General features: G+C 35.2%; 1 protein-coding gene across 1 annotated transcript in view; it reads left to right on the forward strand.

Moving 5' to 3' along the window:
• The first annotated feature begins 550 nt into the window (after positions 1–550).
• Positions 551–20,635, forward strand: part of LOC124172542 — a 29,973-nt gene continuing 9,888 nt past the window's right edge. The window contains exons 1-6 of the mRNA XM_046551987.1: positions 551–908; positions 1,029–1,166; positions 3,435–3,602; positions 16,976–17,095; positions 18,031–18,159; positions 19,850–19,981. Of these exons, the coding sequence (XP_046407943.1) occupies positions 741–908; positions 1,029–1,166; positions 3,435–3,602; positions 16,976–17,095; positions 18,031–18,159; positions 19,850–19,981 (855 nt within the window). The 5' untranslated portion in view covers positions 551–740. The remainder of the gene's footprint in view (positions 909–1,028; positions 1,167–3,434; positions 3,603–16,975; positions 17,096–18,030; positions 18,160–19,849; positions 19,982–20,635) is intronic.

Genomic DNA, 20,635 nt, shown 5'->3' on the forward strand with positions numbered 1-20,635 from the left:
ACCATTGTATAGTCGTTTAATGTGTCTCATCAACACCGTGCAACCCTGTGCTTTGTCACGATAGCATTAATATTGCTTGCATAGTCTAAAGGCCTGTTTACACGGTGCATTAACACGTACGGATTTATGTATAAATGTATGAACGCGAAAATGAACGCCAAAATGCACCGTCTAACCACCCAACTTGTGCGAATGCATGCACAGAAAATAGGACCTGTTCTAATTCGGTTCATGCATTCGTACATGTTCCGATCCGGTCCAAAAAAATCATTCACGCATACGTAAATTAACTCGTACGTGTTAATGTATCGTGTAAACAGGCCTTTAAATGAAAAGTCTCCTCCTTCTTCCATGCTACTGCCGTTTAATTTCGGAACGGGCGTTGATTATAGGCCTGCTATGTATGCGCGCCTCTAGCGACCAAAATGTAATGTAAAACTCCGGTGAAGAAAACAAACGTTTGCTTGCATGATCTTATATAATCGTTGTTACAGAGAACTGCAAGGTCAACCTTGTTATTCATTTTGCTGTGGTGTATTTTTCCGTTGAGATGCTTAAGAGTTATTTCAATTTAAAAATTTAAACTTGTCTTTCACCGTGAGCATTCTAAATATAGGTTATATCATAGAATTGTATGCAGTTCCCGTGACGAATCTGAAGATCTCATTCTGTTGTGTGTTGATAATTTCATCAACGATTTAACATATTTTGAAGATTGAATGAGTGATTGAAGTTGAAACATGAATCGTACCGCCGGGATTCTCACCACTTCATCAGAAAGGAATTCTGAGAATACCTTGTGCAGACTATGCATGAAGAATAATGATTATTTTTACAACATATTCACTTCCAACGTAGCTTGCAGAATGACTGTGAAGGATGCTATAAATGGTTTACTCGGGTTAGAAGTAAGTGGTTCGATGCCTGCAACTTATCTATTTCGCATTTTTCATGTTGCTTTCATTATTCCTTGTGACGAGCATCATTTCGCACTTCTTCAATGTATAACGTGTTGATTGCTATCTTAGGTTGCTGTGGGAGATGGCCTGCCCACCACGATGTGTCCACTATGTTTGAGAAAGCTCACGGAATTAAGTGTTTTCAAAATGACTTCTTTAGAATCGGACGCAAAGCTGAGAAAATTTTCTGGCTTTAATTGCTTTAGGGTGAGTACTTTCGTTTATTCTCTTTTGAAGACTGGTGCATGGTATGTTTCGGAAAATGTTAAGTGAGAGTCTTTGTTTTGTGTCGACAGCAGTGAGAAATCCAGGTGAATCATAATATGTGGATTTAAATTCTTATGGCACTTGTTTGATTGGATTAACTCAAAATTGTGATTGATTATTCACTTGATGCCACAACTTGAGAAATAGAATGTCGTATGACTTCTTGAAGGTGGCAGAGCCAACCTTATTTTAAAAAGTGCTTTGATTGGAGATTAAAAATAAATAGATCATTATTTTTGTTAATTGATAATACTGGAGTACTTTCAAGGCCGTCGTACATGGTTGACGGAGTAGTGAAACTAGCCCAGTTTCCCGCAAGCTTTGTTTCTCAATCTCCATGCAAAGTGATTTATACCTTGCAGTTGGTGTTTTTGGTGGTGATAAGTAAAGAAGTTTTTCTGTCTGAGTCAGCCGTGTGTTTGTAAAATAATTATGGCTATCAAAGTGGGGCATTCAAAGTCGTCAACTCATAAAAGGCAATGCACCCACAACGCAATGAAACAATCCCTTTTAATAAATGTGCTCATTTGGGTAACCGAAGCATGTTAAAACGAACGAAAAAATCTCCTACTGGTTCCTGCTAACCGTAATTGTGAACTTAAATTGAGCTGAAAGTTAGTGTCCAATCATAGGCTCAAATACACACACACAAAATGTGCATTCTTGAGGTTTTATTTATTTATAATAAAACATACCTGCAGACAGTTCAAAAACTTCTCTCAATTTTCACGGCTTGTTATACGAGAGGCGCAATGTATATATAAGTGGCCCAGTATTTACAATTAAGTTTCAGCTATGAACTTGATGGTTGCCAAAAATGTCATTACTAACGTTTTAAACTATATAAATAAAATTAAACACAATGAGAAAATGGACGTGATGTATCTTTTAAGTATCAATTTGTTTAGTTTGTTGGACAGTTATTTTGTTACAGGATAATGTTTACATTTTTATTTTAGCAAAAATGTATATTGATATGAGTACATTACATTTGCGAAAACAACCTATGTCACTTCATCTATTACAAATAATTTCGTTTTTGAGTAAAACTAAAGTTTCTATGAATAATATATCAGTTAAAATTTCATTCTGCATTTGAAATTTTGGTGTTTTAAAATCCCTAGGTTTTTTTCTTTGAGTACCAACTAAGATTATCACTGAATCTGATATTCTGAATTTTTTGGGGTTGTTGAGGAAAAATTTTTTGTGTTAAATTTACACTAGGTATTTTGATAATTATGATAAATTTTGAGGTCTGTTTTTTTTTAACTTCAATATTTTTTCAGATAAGTAATTTTGTTAGAAATGTACCTTTTCAGAAAAGTTTTTTATTAGTGATTCTCTGTACAGGGAATGGATTGGTGTTCCACTTTGTAAGTAAATTTTGTTTAATGAATTAGTTGTTTTAGAATTTTTTCCTGATAAACTTTCAACTCTAAATGTACAGGTTTCTTAGGGGAAGAACTTTTTCACCTGAATCTAGAGCTGAAAAAGCATGTTAGCTGTATTTACTTTTTACTTTACTAAGTGATGAGATTTAAAAATATAAAATCTCGTAAATTAGTTAGGTTCCGTCCACCAGATTATTGACGTTGACTTGTCAGAATTTCCTAGATTCTCATTTGTCTTCTTTGCTATGCCGTACACTATTCAGTGCATTGGCTGTTCAGGCATTGCTCTCTTGCCCGTTGAAATTGGTCCCATATATCTCTAATTGCTGTCTCTTCTGTGATGTTTTGAGTCCCAGAAAAATATTTTCTCCTCTTTACCACTTTTCTTAAGTCTCCCATCCAATAACAGGCTGATGATTTCATACCCTTCTACCTAAGATAGTGGCCAAAATATGAGATGTATCTCTTCTCTCCCTGAGTTGGTATTTGAGTACAGGAGTTCAATTCCAGTAGAAATGAATCAAAAACATATTCCACATCAAAGATTCACATTATAAGACACTTCTGTTGAAAATAATTATTTTCTATCTGTCATTGCCCAAAGTATGTTGTCTATGCGAACTAATTATTCCAAGTTTTTTTTTCAATTTGGTTTCAGCAGCTATTTAGCTTTTGAGTTATGGATTAAGAGACACATCTCAATTTTTACACAATAGCTTAGATATCACATTGAAAATCCCATTTCATTATTATGAGTATGCTTCATTTGTTGGCTTTCGAGTGGATGGATTCTTAATCACTGTTACTCTCTTCATAGAGTATCCAAGGAGAGGAGGCAGCTGATGACAAGTTGGGGACTCCTGCTGAGACAAATGGCTGCATTAGAGATGTGATTGAAGGCACCTCACATCTCACTTGCTCAGCCCAAAGGACTGAAATATACATTCCTGTGCTAGACTCCCAACAACTCGGATCTAATATGTTGGTAAGTTTTATTCTCATCCACAGTGATACCTGAGTTTAATAACCCTAAGTAGTTGACATTTACTCGGTTGTTTGACGTAAGTGGCTTTGTGCAGTGTAAATGGATGCATTTCTACAGAAAGTCACGTTTGCTTGTGGGAATAGGGAGACCAGGGGCGGAATTCTGTACATGGATACCGACGATCATCGGTGTTGGTAGCTATCGACGATGTTCGGTTGCACGGATAGAAATGCGATTCTCAAAACGATGCTACCGACAATCGTCGGTGCAACCGACAAATTCATGACGTAGTGCTTTTGTCAGTACGAAAGTGGCACCCGCAGGTGAGGCTAGGTGCCTCGACCAATCATATTTCTTCTTTCTTTGCATTAAACAAATGAGGCTCCGAAAACGCCATCTGTTATTCGGTAGCCCGCGAAGAAGTTAAAAAGAGTTGATCACTGCTTTGTGAGATATTTACGATTTTTAATTACTCTGCAAACACAATTTCTTACTCCCGTTGGTGCGATGTGGCTTGTATTCGGAGATTTTTCTGTATTTACCATCGGATTTTTTCTAGCCCAAGTAAAAAAGCATTTATATTCAAGGATTCAACGGTCGTTGATAGAAGAATATCGGCAACATTTGGTGCTCAATGTATCGGAATTTTCAAGTATAATTGTCTTGAAGAGGACTTTGTCTGCTACATAATTGTTCACCCACACTTAATATAATTGTATTCTTGGGATTAGCAGTGACAAAATTATTTTTATTAATATTGTAACAATGTAACCTTCATCTTCAGCCACGGCTTGTTTACATCGTTTGCCTCATTGTTCGTCGTAAGTCCGATACTTCCACAAGGGTAATTATTTAATTAGAAAACATTTTTGTCGCTTTAAATCACATTTTGGGCTATTTAAAATACATTCGTTGAGAAAAACACCGAGATTGCGCGGATGTCACGGAAGGTATCATTGCGTCAAGTGTTGTGATTGTGAACTTGAGTGACATACTTCACACTATCTATTTGGAAGTGTTAACGTTTGCATTTTGATACCATTTGTGTGTTATTTCAAACAACTTTGCGTTGATATAACTTGGACTAAATATACTGGATCAGTGTTAATTTTTGCTTGAAGGTATGAAGGTTTCCTCGTGTTTAAATGAAATGTTTGTAGTTTTATGATGAATAATTCATTAAATGATTCCTAGTTTCGTGCAATCATTCTTTTTATTTGCCCCTTTCTTTCGATGGAATACACGGTATGTACCTATTCTGTGCTCATACAATAATGATAAAAACCTATATTAAAGTCCCAGACGGTGTTTGGTTAGTATGGTGAAGTAAATTCAGTAATTGGAACGGAAATTTTGTGCACCGGTAACGACGTCAAAGAGTGAGAGGATTTAAGTGATGTCATTTGCATTCTTCTATAATATGGTAGCAATATGCTTTTTCTATTTCGTTGTTGCTGTCTGATGCTCTCAAGGGTACTTACGAAGGTAGGAGAGTTATTTTCACTATAAACCTCATTCTCAGATGCTCACATAGGGTATTGAAGTTAATATGAAAGTGAACGAAATGTCCACGGATATACATATTTCATTGAAAGTGCATCAATTCCGTATAGTAGCCCATTCAATTTTATTGAAAATGTAAATTAATTTCAGGTCCAAAACTTACAAATCAACAATAGATACCTATCGTGTCTTGGTGTGAGTAATTTAAAAGCAAAGCAATACGTTACATACTTAAAATGATGGAATATGTATAATGTAAAATACCTTACGCTATTGGAACGCATAATATGTAATAACGTGTAACATTGGCAAAGTCAACTACTGCTCCCACTACATAAATTTTACGTTTCAAGTGTTTAATCAATCATTTTTATTATAAATATCATACAATTAGAGCACTTCCACGGATCTAGTGTCGTAGATTATGATTTTAAATTGTCAGCTTAGGCCGAAAAGTGTAAACAAAAGTCCGCCATATTGCTTAAAAAGTGTCGGTAGGTCCTACCGAGCATTTTGAAATCGTCGGTATGTACCGACGGTTTTACCGACAACTGTCGGTGGGATTAGGACAATCGTCAGTAAAACGTGTCACCTGAATCGCTCGTACCGAGACTTATCGGTAGGACCGGCTTACCGACACCGACAATCGTCGGAACGGTGTACAGAATTCTGCCCCAGATGCTATGAGGTGAAAAATGCAGGGCAGCTCCCTATTAAATAAGCAATAAGAGTAAAAGTAGGCCAATTGAAAAATAATGACAATTTTATAGTTTGTAACAATAAAATAAATTTGCAGTATGATTTTATATATTTTTCTGTGTATCTATTTTTCTTGAGTAATTTATGTATTTGTATAAGCTAGCTAGCTATTAGCTCATTCATTGCGGACGCGATTTTCAAGAAGGTCGACAGAATCGGTCGATAAAATAAGAAAGACGAAGAGGGAGTTTTCCACAACATACCTTCAGTTCACACAAGGCTATTTACAAAAGGCGCGCACGGTCCGAAAAAGGGTTCCTTGCTGGAGATCGTACGCACGATCAAAAAACTTGGGAATGGATATTAGTTACTTATGGAGGCGGAGAATGGTCTTGTGGCCCGACTGGCAGAGCACTTGTATTGACCAGCTCCATATATTGACTTGGACGGGACTATGTCAATTGACATATTCCACACTGAATGTTTTAAAAATGAGATAATAAGAAAGTCAGCAACTTGAAAAATAATGGCAATTTCACGATTTAGAACAATATAAATTAATTAGACCTATGATTTTGTAATATTTTTGGACTTATTTTTCTCAAGCAATGTTTGCATTTTTACAGCTAGCTAGGTAGCTGGTAACAGACTAACTGTACACAAAATCATGATTTTCAATGAGGAGGAAAATGTTCCATTCATAAAAAATCTAACCCCATACCAGACGAATATCCCAACTGTACAAAATGGCAGGAGTTCAATGAATAAAAATGCCTGTTGGCTCCGCCCGGCATCTGGTGAGAAAGGGTTAAAATAAAAGTATGCATGGAGGAAAAGCAGGACACTAGAAACGTAATTGCAAATTCATAATTTAGAACTAAAGAAATTAATTAGCACTGTGGTTTTGTTTTTTGATTGTGGATCTAACTTTTTCAAGCAAGTTTCAGCATTTTTGACAGTGCTTAGTTTTTAATTTTTGCTGAGGCCATGTTCAAATCCACCATGAATGCTCTCTTGTGCTCTAACCACCACTTTTTGATGGTCACATTTGGGAAGTGACGTCAGATGGTGCGATTCCAGTCAACTCCGGTCCTCCTCTGAAGAGCGCATAGTCGAAGAGCAAGAGGAAAGGTGAGGATTCACCTTTACTTGTTCAACACAGGTAGAAATTTCTGTTCATTATGTGAATACCGATAAGATATGATTTGAGGCAGTGAATTGGTTATTTAAATTGTTCATGATGAATCGAGTGAATATCAAATCCAAATTAATCTAGAATAAATGTGAATCTCAGTGTGTGCAGCAACCAAAAAAGCAACAGGAAAATTGGGATTTATGCAAGAATTTTAAGTGTCTAGAATTATGCATTAAATATCATGAAAATTTTATCCAGCCTGAAATTTAAAATTCATTTCAGGCGTAATTTTTCAAGTTCAATGGCCATTTTCTGGTGTAAAATGTGTTTGTCGTAATCATAAATGCAGTAGCTGAGTGGAATTTTTACAGCTGCATCGAAACGTGGAATGTCGGACCAGAGTACGGAATTGAAATTCCTTTAACTCTTGTTTCAAGTAAGATTCAAAAACTCAAAGAATAGGACAGATGACATCAGCATATGAGCTTATATACTTATGAGGTTGAAGTAGCTTCTTGGCTTGCATAGAATAAATTTAAATGATTAAATTAAATTTGATGATGATGTGTGTGTTAACTGATTCATTCCTTGGCCTTATAAATTTCTTATCTATCACAGTAATCACGTAACATCAACCTGAAAACTTTCCCTTGAAAAATACGAATGGTGGAAATTGTTCTGCTTTGGTTTGCTAGACACACTTAGGGCCGATTTCACCAACCTCTCTTTGATCGGCGATCAGTTGATCGGCATCAATTCCCTGATCCGAGATCAAGTTTCGCGTCCGTTTCACCAACGTCTGATCCTTGATCAACAATGAAAATCACTTGATCGGCAATCGCGTAGCATTATAATTCTCATAGATTTGTAAGTAGCTTTCCTATTGGCTGTCTACAGCGCATTACAACGGCATTTGTTATTACCTACGTGAAAACCGCGACTTTCGAGTTTAGAAAACAGCGAAAGCGAATAATTTCTCTGAGTTGGAGGAATCTCATCTCGTAGAAACTCATTCAAATATTATATGGAACAAAAGAACAGATGCTAATACATGCAATGAGAAGAAGAAAGCATAAGCGTTATATAATAAACTGAAAAATAGTGTACTAGCTTTGGAAAATAGAAAAATATAAATTGAGATAAAATAGGCTGCCCTAGCCAAAGTGAAGGAAAATAAATAAATAATATTTCTCAAATCCTAGGTTTTTTTTATCGTATTAATGTCATCAAATCTAAATTCCAAGTTATACTATCCGTGAATTGAGGTAAAAAATTATTTCTGTAATTTATCTGCAGGTTTAAAATGCTATTGAATGTTTAAAATAGATGACATTTACCATTTAATTTTTTATACTCAGGAAAAATGTAAAAATGAGAGAAAACCATTTACCACGAGGAACCATGCTATGGTTATCATGAAAGAAGAATTTATTTAAAAAAACTCATAAAAGTATGCCATTAATAAAGGCTAGTCAAACAGCTGCTCCTGTGGATACCTCTCCCATGAGTTGATGAAGATTCACATTGGCATCTTGAATGAGAACCTTGAATGAGTACCTTCTCTTTGAATATAATTGAAATTTTGTGTAAAACCCCAGTAGTCACAATGATGAGGAAATATGTATTTTTTTCATTCTTAGTCCAATGGAGAGGGAAGGAAACCTCTGTTTCAATACCCTAAAACTATGGGCATACCCAGCGAGGGGGCAGCTGCCCCCCCCTAGAAGCAAAAATCAAAAATGTCTTTTTGGAAAATAATATTTTTTCAAGCTAATAATTTTAAAAATTAATAAAGAGTTGTTACAGTTTCCTTAAAATGTTAATTTCATTCACCTTTTCCATGCTTAAATCTTATCTACAACTTGAACAACCATGGCTTGCCCCCCCCCCCCCATAGTTTTGATACTGGGTACGTCCTTGCCCAAAACAACATTCAAATGGGTTTAGGCTTTGCTCATGAGCAAGGTTGTACTTCCTCTCTCCTCTGTTTACAGGGTGTAACAAGGAGGTATGGCCTGAAGGGATAACCGCCATCACCTTATAAATAATCATCTGGTATCTCTGCACTTTACACTTTAGCCCTCAAATGAAAAATTTTGAAAATAGTGCTATTGTGAACAGACCCAAGCCACCAAATTAGTCAATTATAGTGTAGGGGAGCAAACTGCCTGGGCATTGATAGAAAATTAGGACTTCTTATTTCCAAATAATTCTCCAACATTTTTTCCTCCAGATGAAGTTGTTGGGATATGCATGCAGTCTATTGCCCCAATGATGCCTGGGAATCAAGCAATCCCAAAAAATTCTTCTTCCATTCTCACAAATTCCTTTCTTCCACTAGGAAATTGTATGAATTCTTGGTACAGCTTTGCTTTACAAAATGGGACCTTTAAATTAGACTGCTTGATTTACTCACTCTAAGTAGTTCACCAATTACCATGTATCTGCAAAAACTTTTAAATCTCAGGAGCTTCATAGCTTCCTCTTACCTAATTACATAAATGTATATTGCAACTTGAGGCAGGTTAAATGACTGTCAGCTACATAAAATAAACCTCAATGTGAAAATAAAAAAAGTCAATTAATCTCATTCAGACCATAGTTTGTTAGGTTATTTACAATGCCCTGTAAAATATTTTAATGAGACACAATCAAGACTGCATTTTAAGATATACTGGAGCAATGCATTTAGAAATTTCAAAATTTATTTTCAACATAAATATCAAGAGTCAATTGGTAACCACTGCTATCATTGAATTATTCCCACCACCATTGAATTATGATGAAAAATAGATCTGAAGGATATTATATTGCCAAGAAGAATTTATAAATATGTATATAAAAGGTTGGTAAGAATTTCAATCGCCTAAATCAGGTCGATTGCTCCCTAGGGAACTAGCAACTGACCTACCAGCTACATTTGGTATCTTATTATTGTTTAGTGAGAAGTCTATCGCAATACATAATTGTAATAATCTGTATTATTCATTTTAATAACAGTCTACTACTAGCTATGTGATGAGCTACACTTTTAGGTGTACATAATTATTTCCATGCCTAACACTAATCAACTCATACTAGCATTACAAAGGTCCTAGCATCAACAAATTCCAACAACAATTTTTTATTTTTATTTTATTCACTTGTATTTTATAATGATAACATGTTAGGATTGTAGACCAAATAAAGAAAGAGATTGCTCCACTTTCATGCTTTGATTTTAAAAGATAATCCTTAACTTAATTTCCGAACATGCATACAGAGGATGGTTACGATAGAATGATAACAATAATGACACAACAAAATAAACTAATCAAGTATATTTTATTATACTAACAAAGCTGTAGTATATATCAAGCTATAATTGATGTGTGAACAATGTAGCGTGTTAAAATTTATACTTCCCATATCTAAATTGTTGTGAACCATCACATGCTACAATTAAACAACAGTTTTATATTAACACAATTCATGAATTTGCACCCACGATCTTACCTCACATCACATACTGACACCTATTTATCACTTCCTTATACTAGGAGCAACAAAATCATCATGCCCAAGAACTCATGTAAAATAAATTGTGATATACATCCAACAGCAGTAGACATTACTCAAAAACAATTTAATGTCATTGATACATAATATACTTCATTGAAGATTATGGTTTAAAATCTCTAATTTGCATTCCAATATCTTATTAATACCACAGCTGCAAATGTAATGTATGCAATTAAATTGTCGATGCCATGATTTTACACCTTAATGTATTTATTACTATGCTGAGTATTCAATAGGTAGTCGAGAAAATTAATAGGATTCCTTCACTGGTTTATGATTAGCCATTTATCTAACTTTTACATAACATTGTGGGTTATGTGACCCCCTCACCTACATCACCTTCATGAAGTAAGATATTTTAAAGTGCACTACTATACATTAATCATCTTTAGGATACAATTAAAAAAACACTATTACCAGTTTGCTCCAAATCCTGTGCAGCAGTGTTATCTAAGTACATCACCTAGATGAATATGACTGACACCTGACTGTGTATAATGAGTAAGACTACATCGTTCATTACTTCTTATCTCTTGACCATTAATTAATAAAATCTACCCAGAATTTGTAGTACCACAATATAAATTAAACATACTGCAATACCATTATCTTCGGTTACCTTAAAAATCGTGAACTATTTTCATATTTGCCACAGTTAAAATAATCAGTAAAGGTTATATTAAGTTCACTAATTAAATTTCTAACTAACATGTGTCATCTCCAACATCACCGAAAGGCCAACATCGAGCAAGCGAAGGTTAAGGGACACATAATTTTGAAATTACTTTTTCAATAGTTTTGATTTGTATGGCCATTATACTTGATTTACATACATGCAACTAAAATGTAAAAGTGAACTCCTTATGTAAGCTGAGGTACCAAAATGCTTATCTTGAAATCGAAGTTAACTTATGTACTTACATGGAAACTTGACGCGACTATTATCGTACACACAATATAATTCTACATGATATTTACTCTAACAGCAGCACTGATATTAATACTAGCTAATGTAGTAAATTTCTTTCCTCAAGATAATATCCTTCAAACAAACAACTTGAAATTTAACGTTACAAACCTTCGCAACTACTGACCGATTGAACTACCATTTGATTCCTTTCAAGTGTACTTTATATTACATACTATTACCGCACACATAGCAGTTATAATAAAAAGTATGATGTAAATACAAAACCATCAACGAAACAAGAACAACAGTAGGAATATCTTACAACAACATACCGGTGTCTTCATAAACAACTTCAATCTCAGCGTTTCGATATTCGTTACTCTCATGTTGAAAAGCCGCTAAATTTAAATACCGTGTGTTCAAGCCACTCAATTTAACTGCAGGCTTTCCATTACGTAGAATCTCGGAGCTATTAAAAGCTGTTTCACGGGTGATATGGATGATTCCTTCTGTTTCCTTTGCCCTGTTATGAATACGCTCTAGGACGAAATCAACGGCAGGTTTGGATAATCTAAATTTCATTTTTAAACTCCTTATTCTTCGTATATATCATACGCATTTACTTCCAATGACCCGTGGTGTGCACGTAAGTTGAAATAATCTATAATTATATCCAACACCTTGTCAGATGATGACAGTGCGTCGGCCATCTTGGTTGATCATGGCTTGATCAAAGAAAATCCATGATCAACTTGATCAAGGATTTTGATCCCCGATTAGCGCTGATTGTCGTTGGTGAAACTCGATCAGTGTGATTTGAGATTATTTGTACGGTTGATCCAAGATCAAGCATTGATCGGCGTTGGTGAAATCGGCCCTTAATCTTTCAACTTACTGCATTTAAATTTTTATGATGGTATCTTTTCACAGTAGTTAATACTTTTAATTTTAATGACATATTTATTAAATTGTGTTTTGATTTAAAACCTCTTCAATTTGTCTGAACATTACCCTGTACGATATTTGCTGTCCAAATTGAAGAAATTTATTGTCAAGTGTAATGGTTACAATTGGTGCCACTCCCCATTGCCTCTGCCGCATTTATACATTATCACTTCCACAATTACATTTAGTGCAGTAAAATATTGCAATAATTAATGAACAACAGCAATGACATTCTCTTACCGCGAATATTCAGTAGTCAACTTTTTTCAGTTTAAAAATCGCCACTCCGCAGTGGTGGCACCACTTGCAATCCGAGCAGGAAAGAGCAAAAGAGTCCGCAAGAGTGTAAGAGCACAAGAGGGTAGGGTGCACCCGACGGATTGGAACACGGCCTGAGGCACTGTTTAGTTTGTTTCTCTTGGTGGTCCACGGGTTTGAAATAAGAGAAAGTACCCTTTCTGCAGTTGTATTTTCCCATGGTTGGCTTGAGAAATATTCAGAAATTTTGTTGAAAGTTCTGAGTGGCTATTAAAAGATTTATATATTTATAATCATGATTTTCAAAAAGGAGGACTTTTCCTATTCTTAAAAAATCTGAGGAGACTATCTATAAAGGATATCAGTCTGGACCAGCACCGAAGGTAAAGTCCCCCTATATGAAGGCATCATCAATACATTATTTCATTTCATTTATTTACGGGATAACCCATAAACGATATTCTTATGTATAACATCACAGATGAAAGAACATAGAAAAAAGATAACACATTTAATCAAGCCATTACATAATAAATTAAAAAATCTATAAAGAATTGCTTATCAATGAACAAAATATTTAGGCAGATTCAACAATAAAAAATGTTAAGATATAAAAGTGTTCTCGTAGAAAAATGTTTTAAATGGAGATCATGTCTGAATTGACATGTCAAATCAATCTGAATGTCTGGTCACCCTATGTGTGACCATCAGTTGCACAACATGAGGCAAAAAGGCTGACTACCTTAATCTATAGACGTATATACCTAAATAGATTAAGGCCTTAATCTACTTAGGTATATACGTCTATCTGAGGTTTATTACACCACCATTCTTGTAGAAGAAATGTCACACATCCCATGGAGGAGTCCATTGATGGTTTGTGTCAATTCTCCTTTCTAGCATATTGTCTTTGCTTCAGCATAGCTGAATATCAAGAATACTATATTTTTCTTCAATCAATCTGCCAGCTTGACCTTATCATAGGAAATAGCCAGAACCCTCATGGAGATTTGTAATAAGTAAGGGAATTACAATAAATGACCAAATTCATCTTATTCATTTCGTAAATGAATCTACAAAAGATAGATAGATAAAACATTAAAATAGCCTTCAATAGTAATGTAAAAATGAAGGAAGCTGGTTTCCTTTATGTTGAGTGAGTGTGTGTCTGTCAACCAAAGAAACTGTTGCAACGTCCCTTTAACTATCACAAAATTTATATGCGTTGTATGAGTGCTTGTGACTCTACCGAAGAAACCCTAGCAAAGCACCTTCATCCACTGCAAAGGCTTCCTCTGAGCTGAGTGCTTATGGTTTCCGGTTTAGAGGCTCGGGTTGGTCACTACAATGGATTCTTCAATTCCACCAAACCAACAAAGTATTTGTTTTGACATGCTACTTGATCCTTACCTTACGGCCATAGGCGGCTATTTTCATGTTTCATGATTGAAGCTGTAGATCTCGCTTTACCTGTCTCAAGCACAATCTGACGTGTGTACGAAGGTGCAGGCAAAATTGTGTCGTGTGTAGGATGGAAATGCTAGAACACATGCGAGAATGTGTGCATGTGAGATGGCAAAATAGTCCCTTTTCTAATTCCCTTCATGCATCCGTGCAGATACACGCCATTTTAGAAATAAATGCCATTCTAACCTGAGCAATTCCGTGCCTAGAGTAAAACGGCCTTATCAAAGATTTTGTATGTTTGTAATCTTGCATCACTTGTATTTTTCCATCATTGTGCCATGCCAACTGCATTGATGCCCATAGATGTATACAGCCCAGAGAAAAATCAGTCTATGATCCAGAATATGGAAATTCTATTGCCTCGAATATTCTTCTATCCTGTCATAAAATTTCTGTAACATCACTTTTTTTGTTATATATCTATAGGTTTTGGTGAGAAATACCTGTAGTATATACAAATATTTGATGAAAATAATTTTTTCTTGCATGGAATGTCTTGATTTGCTCATAATAAGGAAAAAAATTACTAAAGTAATTGTTTAGAAATTGTTTAGTAACTGACTTAAGGTGACAATGAAATGGTAGACTTCTTACAATTCTGTCTATCTTAAGATGGATTCACTGATAATGAGGATTTCACTTCACTCCATTGCAAATAATGAGAAAACACTAATCTCTCTGCACCTTTTGTTGTGCTGTCGACATTTTTTTAACAAACAATAATGCACTACAAATGACAATATGAATTAAACTTCAGTGGGATGGAATCGTGTCTTATCAATGTTATAACGTTGACTGTTATGCTGTTTTCACTCTCCATTGGTTGCATCCAAGCTGCATTCTCATTACTTGAGTAGGAATGAAAGTTCAAGGCAGACGTCATCACTGCCTTGATTCCAACGTACATCTAGTGTCTCGATGATAGCATGGTAATTTTTAATGTGACTTGTATGTGATCAGACATTATTACTGTGTATATATTTACATGCCATAAATCAATAAAGGGTAGCTCTTCCCATGACCTCTCATAGGTGCCAAAAGTGAAAAATATTAAGATACATTTTATATCATTTTAAAGTATGGTAAACTTTTCTTCCTAGGCTCACTGATGTATAAATTTTCCAGCTAACTACATACATGTTATGGTTACGTGTGCCTAAGAAAGACCTTGCCAGCTACCTGCCCTGGTATTTGCTCTGAGTGGTCATTATTGATGCCTACCTTGTACTTACAACTTCCTTCATGGCAGTAGCTTTTGGTAAATCGAAGTTGCTATTGTTAGTAATTGCATTGCGATCATCACTTTTTGATGGCAATGATGACATTTTGTGCTTGGGGAAACAAAGCTGTCCACGTTGATGAAGCAATAAACTTTAGAATGTCTTGTTAAAATCCAGATGTTGTCGCTTCAGGCGAAGTCTGTGATATGGCTGCACAAAATTTGCTACTCGGGCCAGTGATGGTAGAGAAACTCAAGTTTCATGGGAAAATGATCAATGAAGAGACATTTCATCTAAAATTTTATATGGGGTAATAAAATCCATGTAATTCAAACCATGTTAATGCTAATTATTGTGATCCTAAATACCTTATTGCACAATTCGGGAAAAAATAAAGGCTCTGCATTTATCACCCCTTTATCCAGAAAGACATATTGAGCCGTAATTTATTCATAGCTTAATAAAAATCGGAAATATCTGTCGAAATTCATGAAGAACCAGAAATAAATCCTATAAATAGGGAAAAACCTAATTTTTAGTCTATAACATAACTTAATTTGCTGCTTGTTTCATTCTAAAAAACTTTTAATAATTATGCATTTCATCATACTATTTTTGTTGTACTTTTGTTTACTGATTAGTTTTTAATGTCTGACTCACATTCAATATCACCTAGGTCCACAAAAAGCCAGTTTACTGAAAAATAAAGCATCAAAGTAATTTTGGATGGTACTTAGTGTGAGATTCGCCAATGCCGGTCATTGTAGTTATCAATTTGAAGTTAAAGGTTTGAACTTGGCTAAATCAACATAAAAATTAGGGTTTGTTTTTCTCCATTTCTATTTTTGGGAGATGTGCTGTATGATTTTGTATTGCTCAGTGTTTTAGTCATACCAGTGTAAATGAAGTGAACACATAAAGACTGGTCTCCACTGTGGTTATCTGCAGTTGATCTCTCTAGTCTGGAACTGGAAATTTTCACTGCTTTTTAAGATCATGTTGCTTAAACTTCCATTGCATTCAAAGTTGCAACCAAAAGTTTTCAAAATGGTATTTATTACTGGAATTTCCGATGTACTATTAATGTCATGACAATGACAATTAGCGGCTGTGTTTTTAGGGTGTAAGGCATGCAAGCCTTATGAGCTGTTAAGTTTAAAAAATGGCCATGTGTAGACTTGATAAGGCACATGTAGGGCAAGATCAGTTTATGCTGAGGCTGATGATGTGCCAAGGGTCAGGTGGACCTGCAATGTCGATGAAACAAATAAATATGAACAAATGATGACAATGGCTTCATCTTTATTGATTGATGGAATTCAGGACTTCAAAGTCTTCTCCTACAATCAAGTTGAGGACACGCAAATATTCCAAGGCGTGGATGGAGGAAGGCCACCCATTTGGGATTCGAACCTGTAACCTCTGAGTAGAAAGGTGAAGAATTTACCCACTTCTACTTTGGCTAGCACATTGAGAAGCATTCCACACCAAGGTGTGCAGAGTAAACTGGTCATGTCTGCCATTTCATTTTAGGTTGTCTCTAAAATCTTGTGCAAACAAGATTTCAGCCAGCTTGAGTGGTCTCAAGTGAAAGAGGAGGTTTTATTGTTTTTATATGTAATTATTTACATTTTTATTTTGCCCCCATTGATTGGCACCCAGCATTATCTTCTAGGTAACTATGAAAGAGGAGAACGAAGACCCTCTCAGTGAAGATAATTATCCTGTGATGTACACACGGGATCCAGATGGAATTACAAGTAATGCTTTGGACCCATTGGCAACTGACGACCTGGTAAGTTCACGTATGCTTTGTTAAGCATAGTTTTGCTACTACACAAATCCAGTCCTCCATGGAATAATCCAATATCATTTTCCATATTAACAATACCTTTTACCTTCCTTTATCAAATGTGAATAAGTAAATGTTAGATGTGTCATGAGTCTTCATTTGAACTTTCACTGTTTCTCATAGTGTTGGTTAAAGAAAAACTTCTCCGCTATGTTGACGTGCAAATTTTTGGCTAGCCCCTACGTTTCCTTGCCTATTTTGGCTTTTTTTTTCAAGGAAGATCAAGGGAATCACAGTTCCTTAAGTTTTAGCCCATAGGCCCAAAGTTTTTTTTTTATTAACAAAGAGATGATATTCTTGAAGAAATCATTCAAAATGAATGGGTCATTGTACTGAACAGAATAGGGGCATAAAGCTGCTCTGATCACACACCTTTGCTCACTGAGCAACTGATACCATCTTTGGAGAGAGTATTGAATGTTTCAAACCAGTCTGGTTGTTAGAGGCATCAATTATTCTCCGTGAGCTGATTTTGATGGAGCATGTTGTATATTCAACTTTGATTGAAATAAAATGTAATTATTACCTTTAATGGATAATGAAATTAACATTTTTGTACTCGGTCTGCACATGTAGAAAATGATTCTTAGTTGTTGATGAATGATGTCATGAGACCATCATGTCTCAAAATATTGCTGACAAATTTCTTCTTCCTTCTTCAGAAGATTTTCCAATGGCTAATTGAAAAGGTGGAGTAACTTGGTGGCCCATATATTGTTGGTCAATAAATTTATCCTGCCTTCCTCTCTGAGGTCAGGATAGCAATTCAGGGAATTTTTCATTTGTGTATAAATTTGATGTTTTGGTTGTGATCTTTTTCTTCTCGTATCAATTGGTGAAAACCCATACTAATGAAGTTTTAATTTACTTCCTATCAGAGTGGCTTGGGAAAATGTGGGTCCCCTTGTGTAAAAGTAGATCAGACCAGTGATGATGGAGGGGAATATGTGCACAATGATAGCACTGATGGGGCCACAAATGACCTTGTGGCCCATGCCTCTGCTCAGGTAATCATAATAATAATAATATTTAAATTGGTCCAGGGATTTGTTTGGACAAATATAGGAGATGTCAATGAGTATGTAAGATACAAAAACAGTACCAAGGAAGAAAAAACAATTTGCGAAGAAATTCATCATAATTATAAGTATACTTTTTTGCACAAAAATTTGCAGCATACTTGTACACACAAGTGTGAGTTAATACAGTCAATTTTTGATGTAGAGTGAGTCATGCTGTTTATGTAGACATTTTACCTATGAGCTACAGTATCCTCGTATGAATTTTGAAGAATATTTTATTATTGGTTCTAGGGCCCCAGATGAGGATACTAAACATCACATTCAGGTAGAATTCACTATAATAAATTGACAATAATAAATCAATAACTAGTTTCTCTGATAGAATAAAAAAGAAGTAGATGTAATTTTTCTGTGGAGCTTCTAAATTTGTGTTGCTCCTAGGGACTTGGTTACCATGTTTTACACCCAGATAGGGAGAACTGAGATTTTTTGGGATATACATCAACTTTTACTGAGATCAGTTAGTGTGGATCTGGTTGCATACAATTATGAGGCAGATGCATTAGTAAACCTTAAAATTTTGTAAAATTATTGAGATTATTGCCTCAAAAAGTTTTATTCGTGTCCTTAAAGTATTACACATTTAATACAGTTACTACCCTCGGTGGACCCCAAAAAAGCACCAAAAACCAAATGTTATAATAAAAAGATGTTCACGATTGTTTTAGTCTTACTTCTTGTACGTAAAGAGTGGTTTTATATCCTCTGTACTTAAGGTTAGAAAGGTGGTGAAATGAGTGAAACTAGCAGTTATTGTTTGCATGCAATGAATGCACCTTTATACTCCTTATCTATTTATTGACTGGCTCACTACAAAATACAAACTGTGCTATACCGACTTATGCAATTACAACCCCTTTGATCAGCGTAGCAACTTTGGTAGATGAAGGGATGGTAGGGTAAATGTAAAATAAGCAGGGACTATGATTATCACCTGCAAAACGCTGAAGAATTTGAAAAGGCTACCATGGAAATCCAAGTATGGTAGTAAGTCCAGGCATTGCAGTAGGATGAAGTAACAATATGATGCACTATAGTCAATTGAGTAACTACATCTCATCCATGTCTCAGCGAAGCATGCTTTGTATTTTTCTGTACTCTTGTGAGTGATTTGCCCAAAATTGAATCTTATATCTATATTTTCAAAGACAAATAAGAATTTTGAGAGATAAAAACATCTAGTGGAAAAAATCCTCCGAATACAAACACTTTTTGCTTGCATTGAAAATTAGTCGAAGTAAACAATGATAAGGGCAACAACATCTTGAAGCAATTCAAATTACACATGAGTCACAGTCACATTGAGGCATTAGACAAATAATCATTCACACAGTAGAATTGATCTTTTACTTGTGACAAATCCTACATTTTCTTGATAAGATGAGTTTTTTTTTCTTTTTCGAGTTCTGTGATAGATTATTGTACAAATATTGCATGTAAATGTATAACACAAGCTGCTAAGGTGTTTATATTACAGTAGTGTATGTTTTGAGTTGGTGTGTAGATATTTATCAATAGTGTAAATAGGAATCAATTTTTTTGTGAACTCACAAAGCCATTTCTATATACCTGTATCCCTGTTTTATAATGATGCTGATTTTGGACTCATAAGCAGGCACAGGCCTCAAAATCTTCCCAAGGCGAAGAAGTGGATTCTGGAGGCACAAGAGCTGTTGTGATAGACCTTGACACTCTGCTGGTTTTGGCCAAAGAAGAACTATCTCCCGAGGAGACTGATGCCTCTGAGGTATGCATGAAAAGATAAAGATATTTATTTCACTGCCCCAAAATATTACAACATATGCATACATTAACAGTGAAATTAGACACCCCTAAAGATAAGTCTTGATTAGGGGTTGCCGTTACATACCAATAAGGCAATGCTCGGCAGTACATTTTATAATAACCTTTAAACAAAAGTGAAATTCTCAGTCAATTACATTAATGGATTAAAATGATGGTTGGGAGAAATCCTGAATTTCAATTACTTTAAACTGGGGCTCTTGAGCCCAGATTTTGAAGCCTTAACAAATTGTAGTACTTCAGCGCTTCGAAATAGGCAAATTGTAAAGTAAAATAAAAATTTAGAACGTAGGTTTCCATGGCGATGGTTTGATCTCTGCATTTCTTCACAGTCGAAGGGCTTGAAGACCTGAAGACACTGGCCGGATAGCCAGCAAAACTGTTGTCAACCAAACAGCTGATACTGAGTAAAAACCCTGAAGAAATGCAGAGATAAAATAAAAATTATAATTTCAATGAAAATTTTAACAAAACTAACTGAATAAGAATGAAAGATATTTCAGAAATTCAGACAGCCCTAGAAGAAATTATCCTGCACAAAGGTTTTTTCTATAAATTCTTCTTCCTTGGCACTACAGCTTTTTGTCAGCTTTGGCCT

This window comes from Ischnura elegans, assembly GCF_921293095.1.
Source record: "Ischnura elegans chromosome 13 unlocalized genomic scaffold, ioIscEleg1.1 SUPER_13_unloc_1, whole genome shotgun sequence".
Classification (NCBI taxonomy): domain Eukaryota; kingdom Metazoa; phylum Arthropoda; class Insecta; order Odonata; family Coenagrionidae; genus Ischnura; species Ischnura elegans.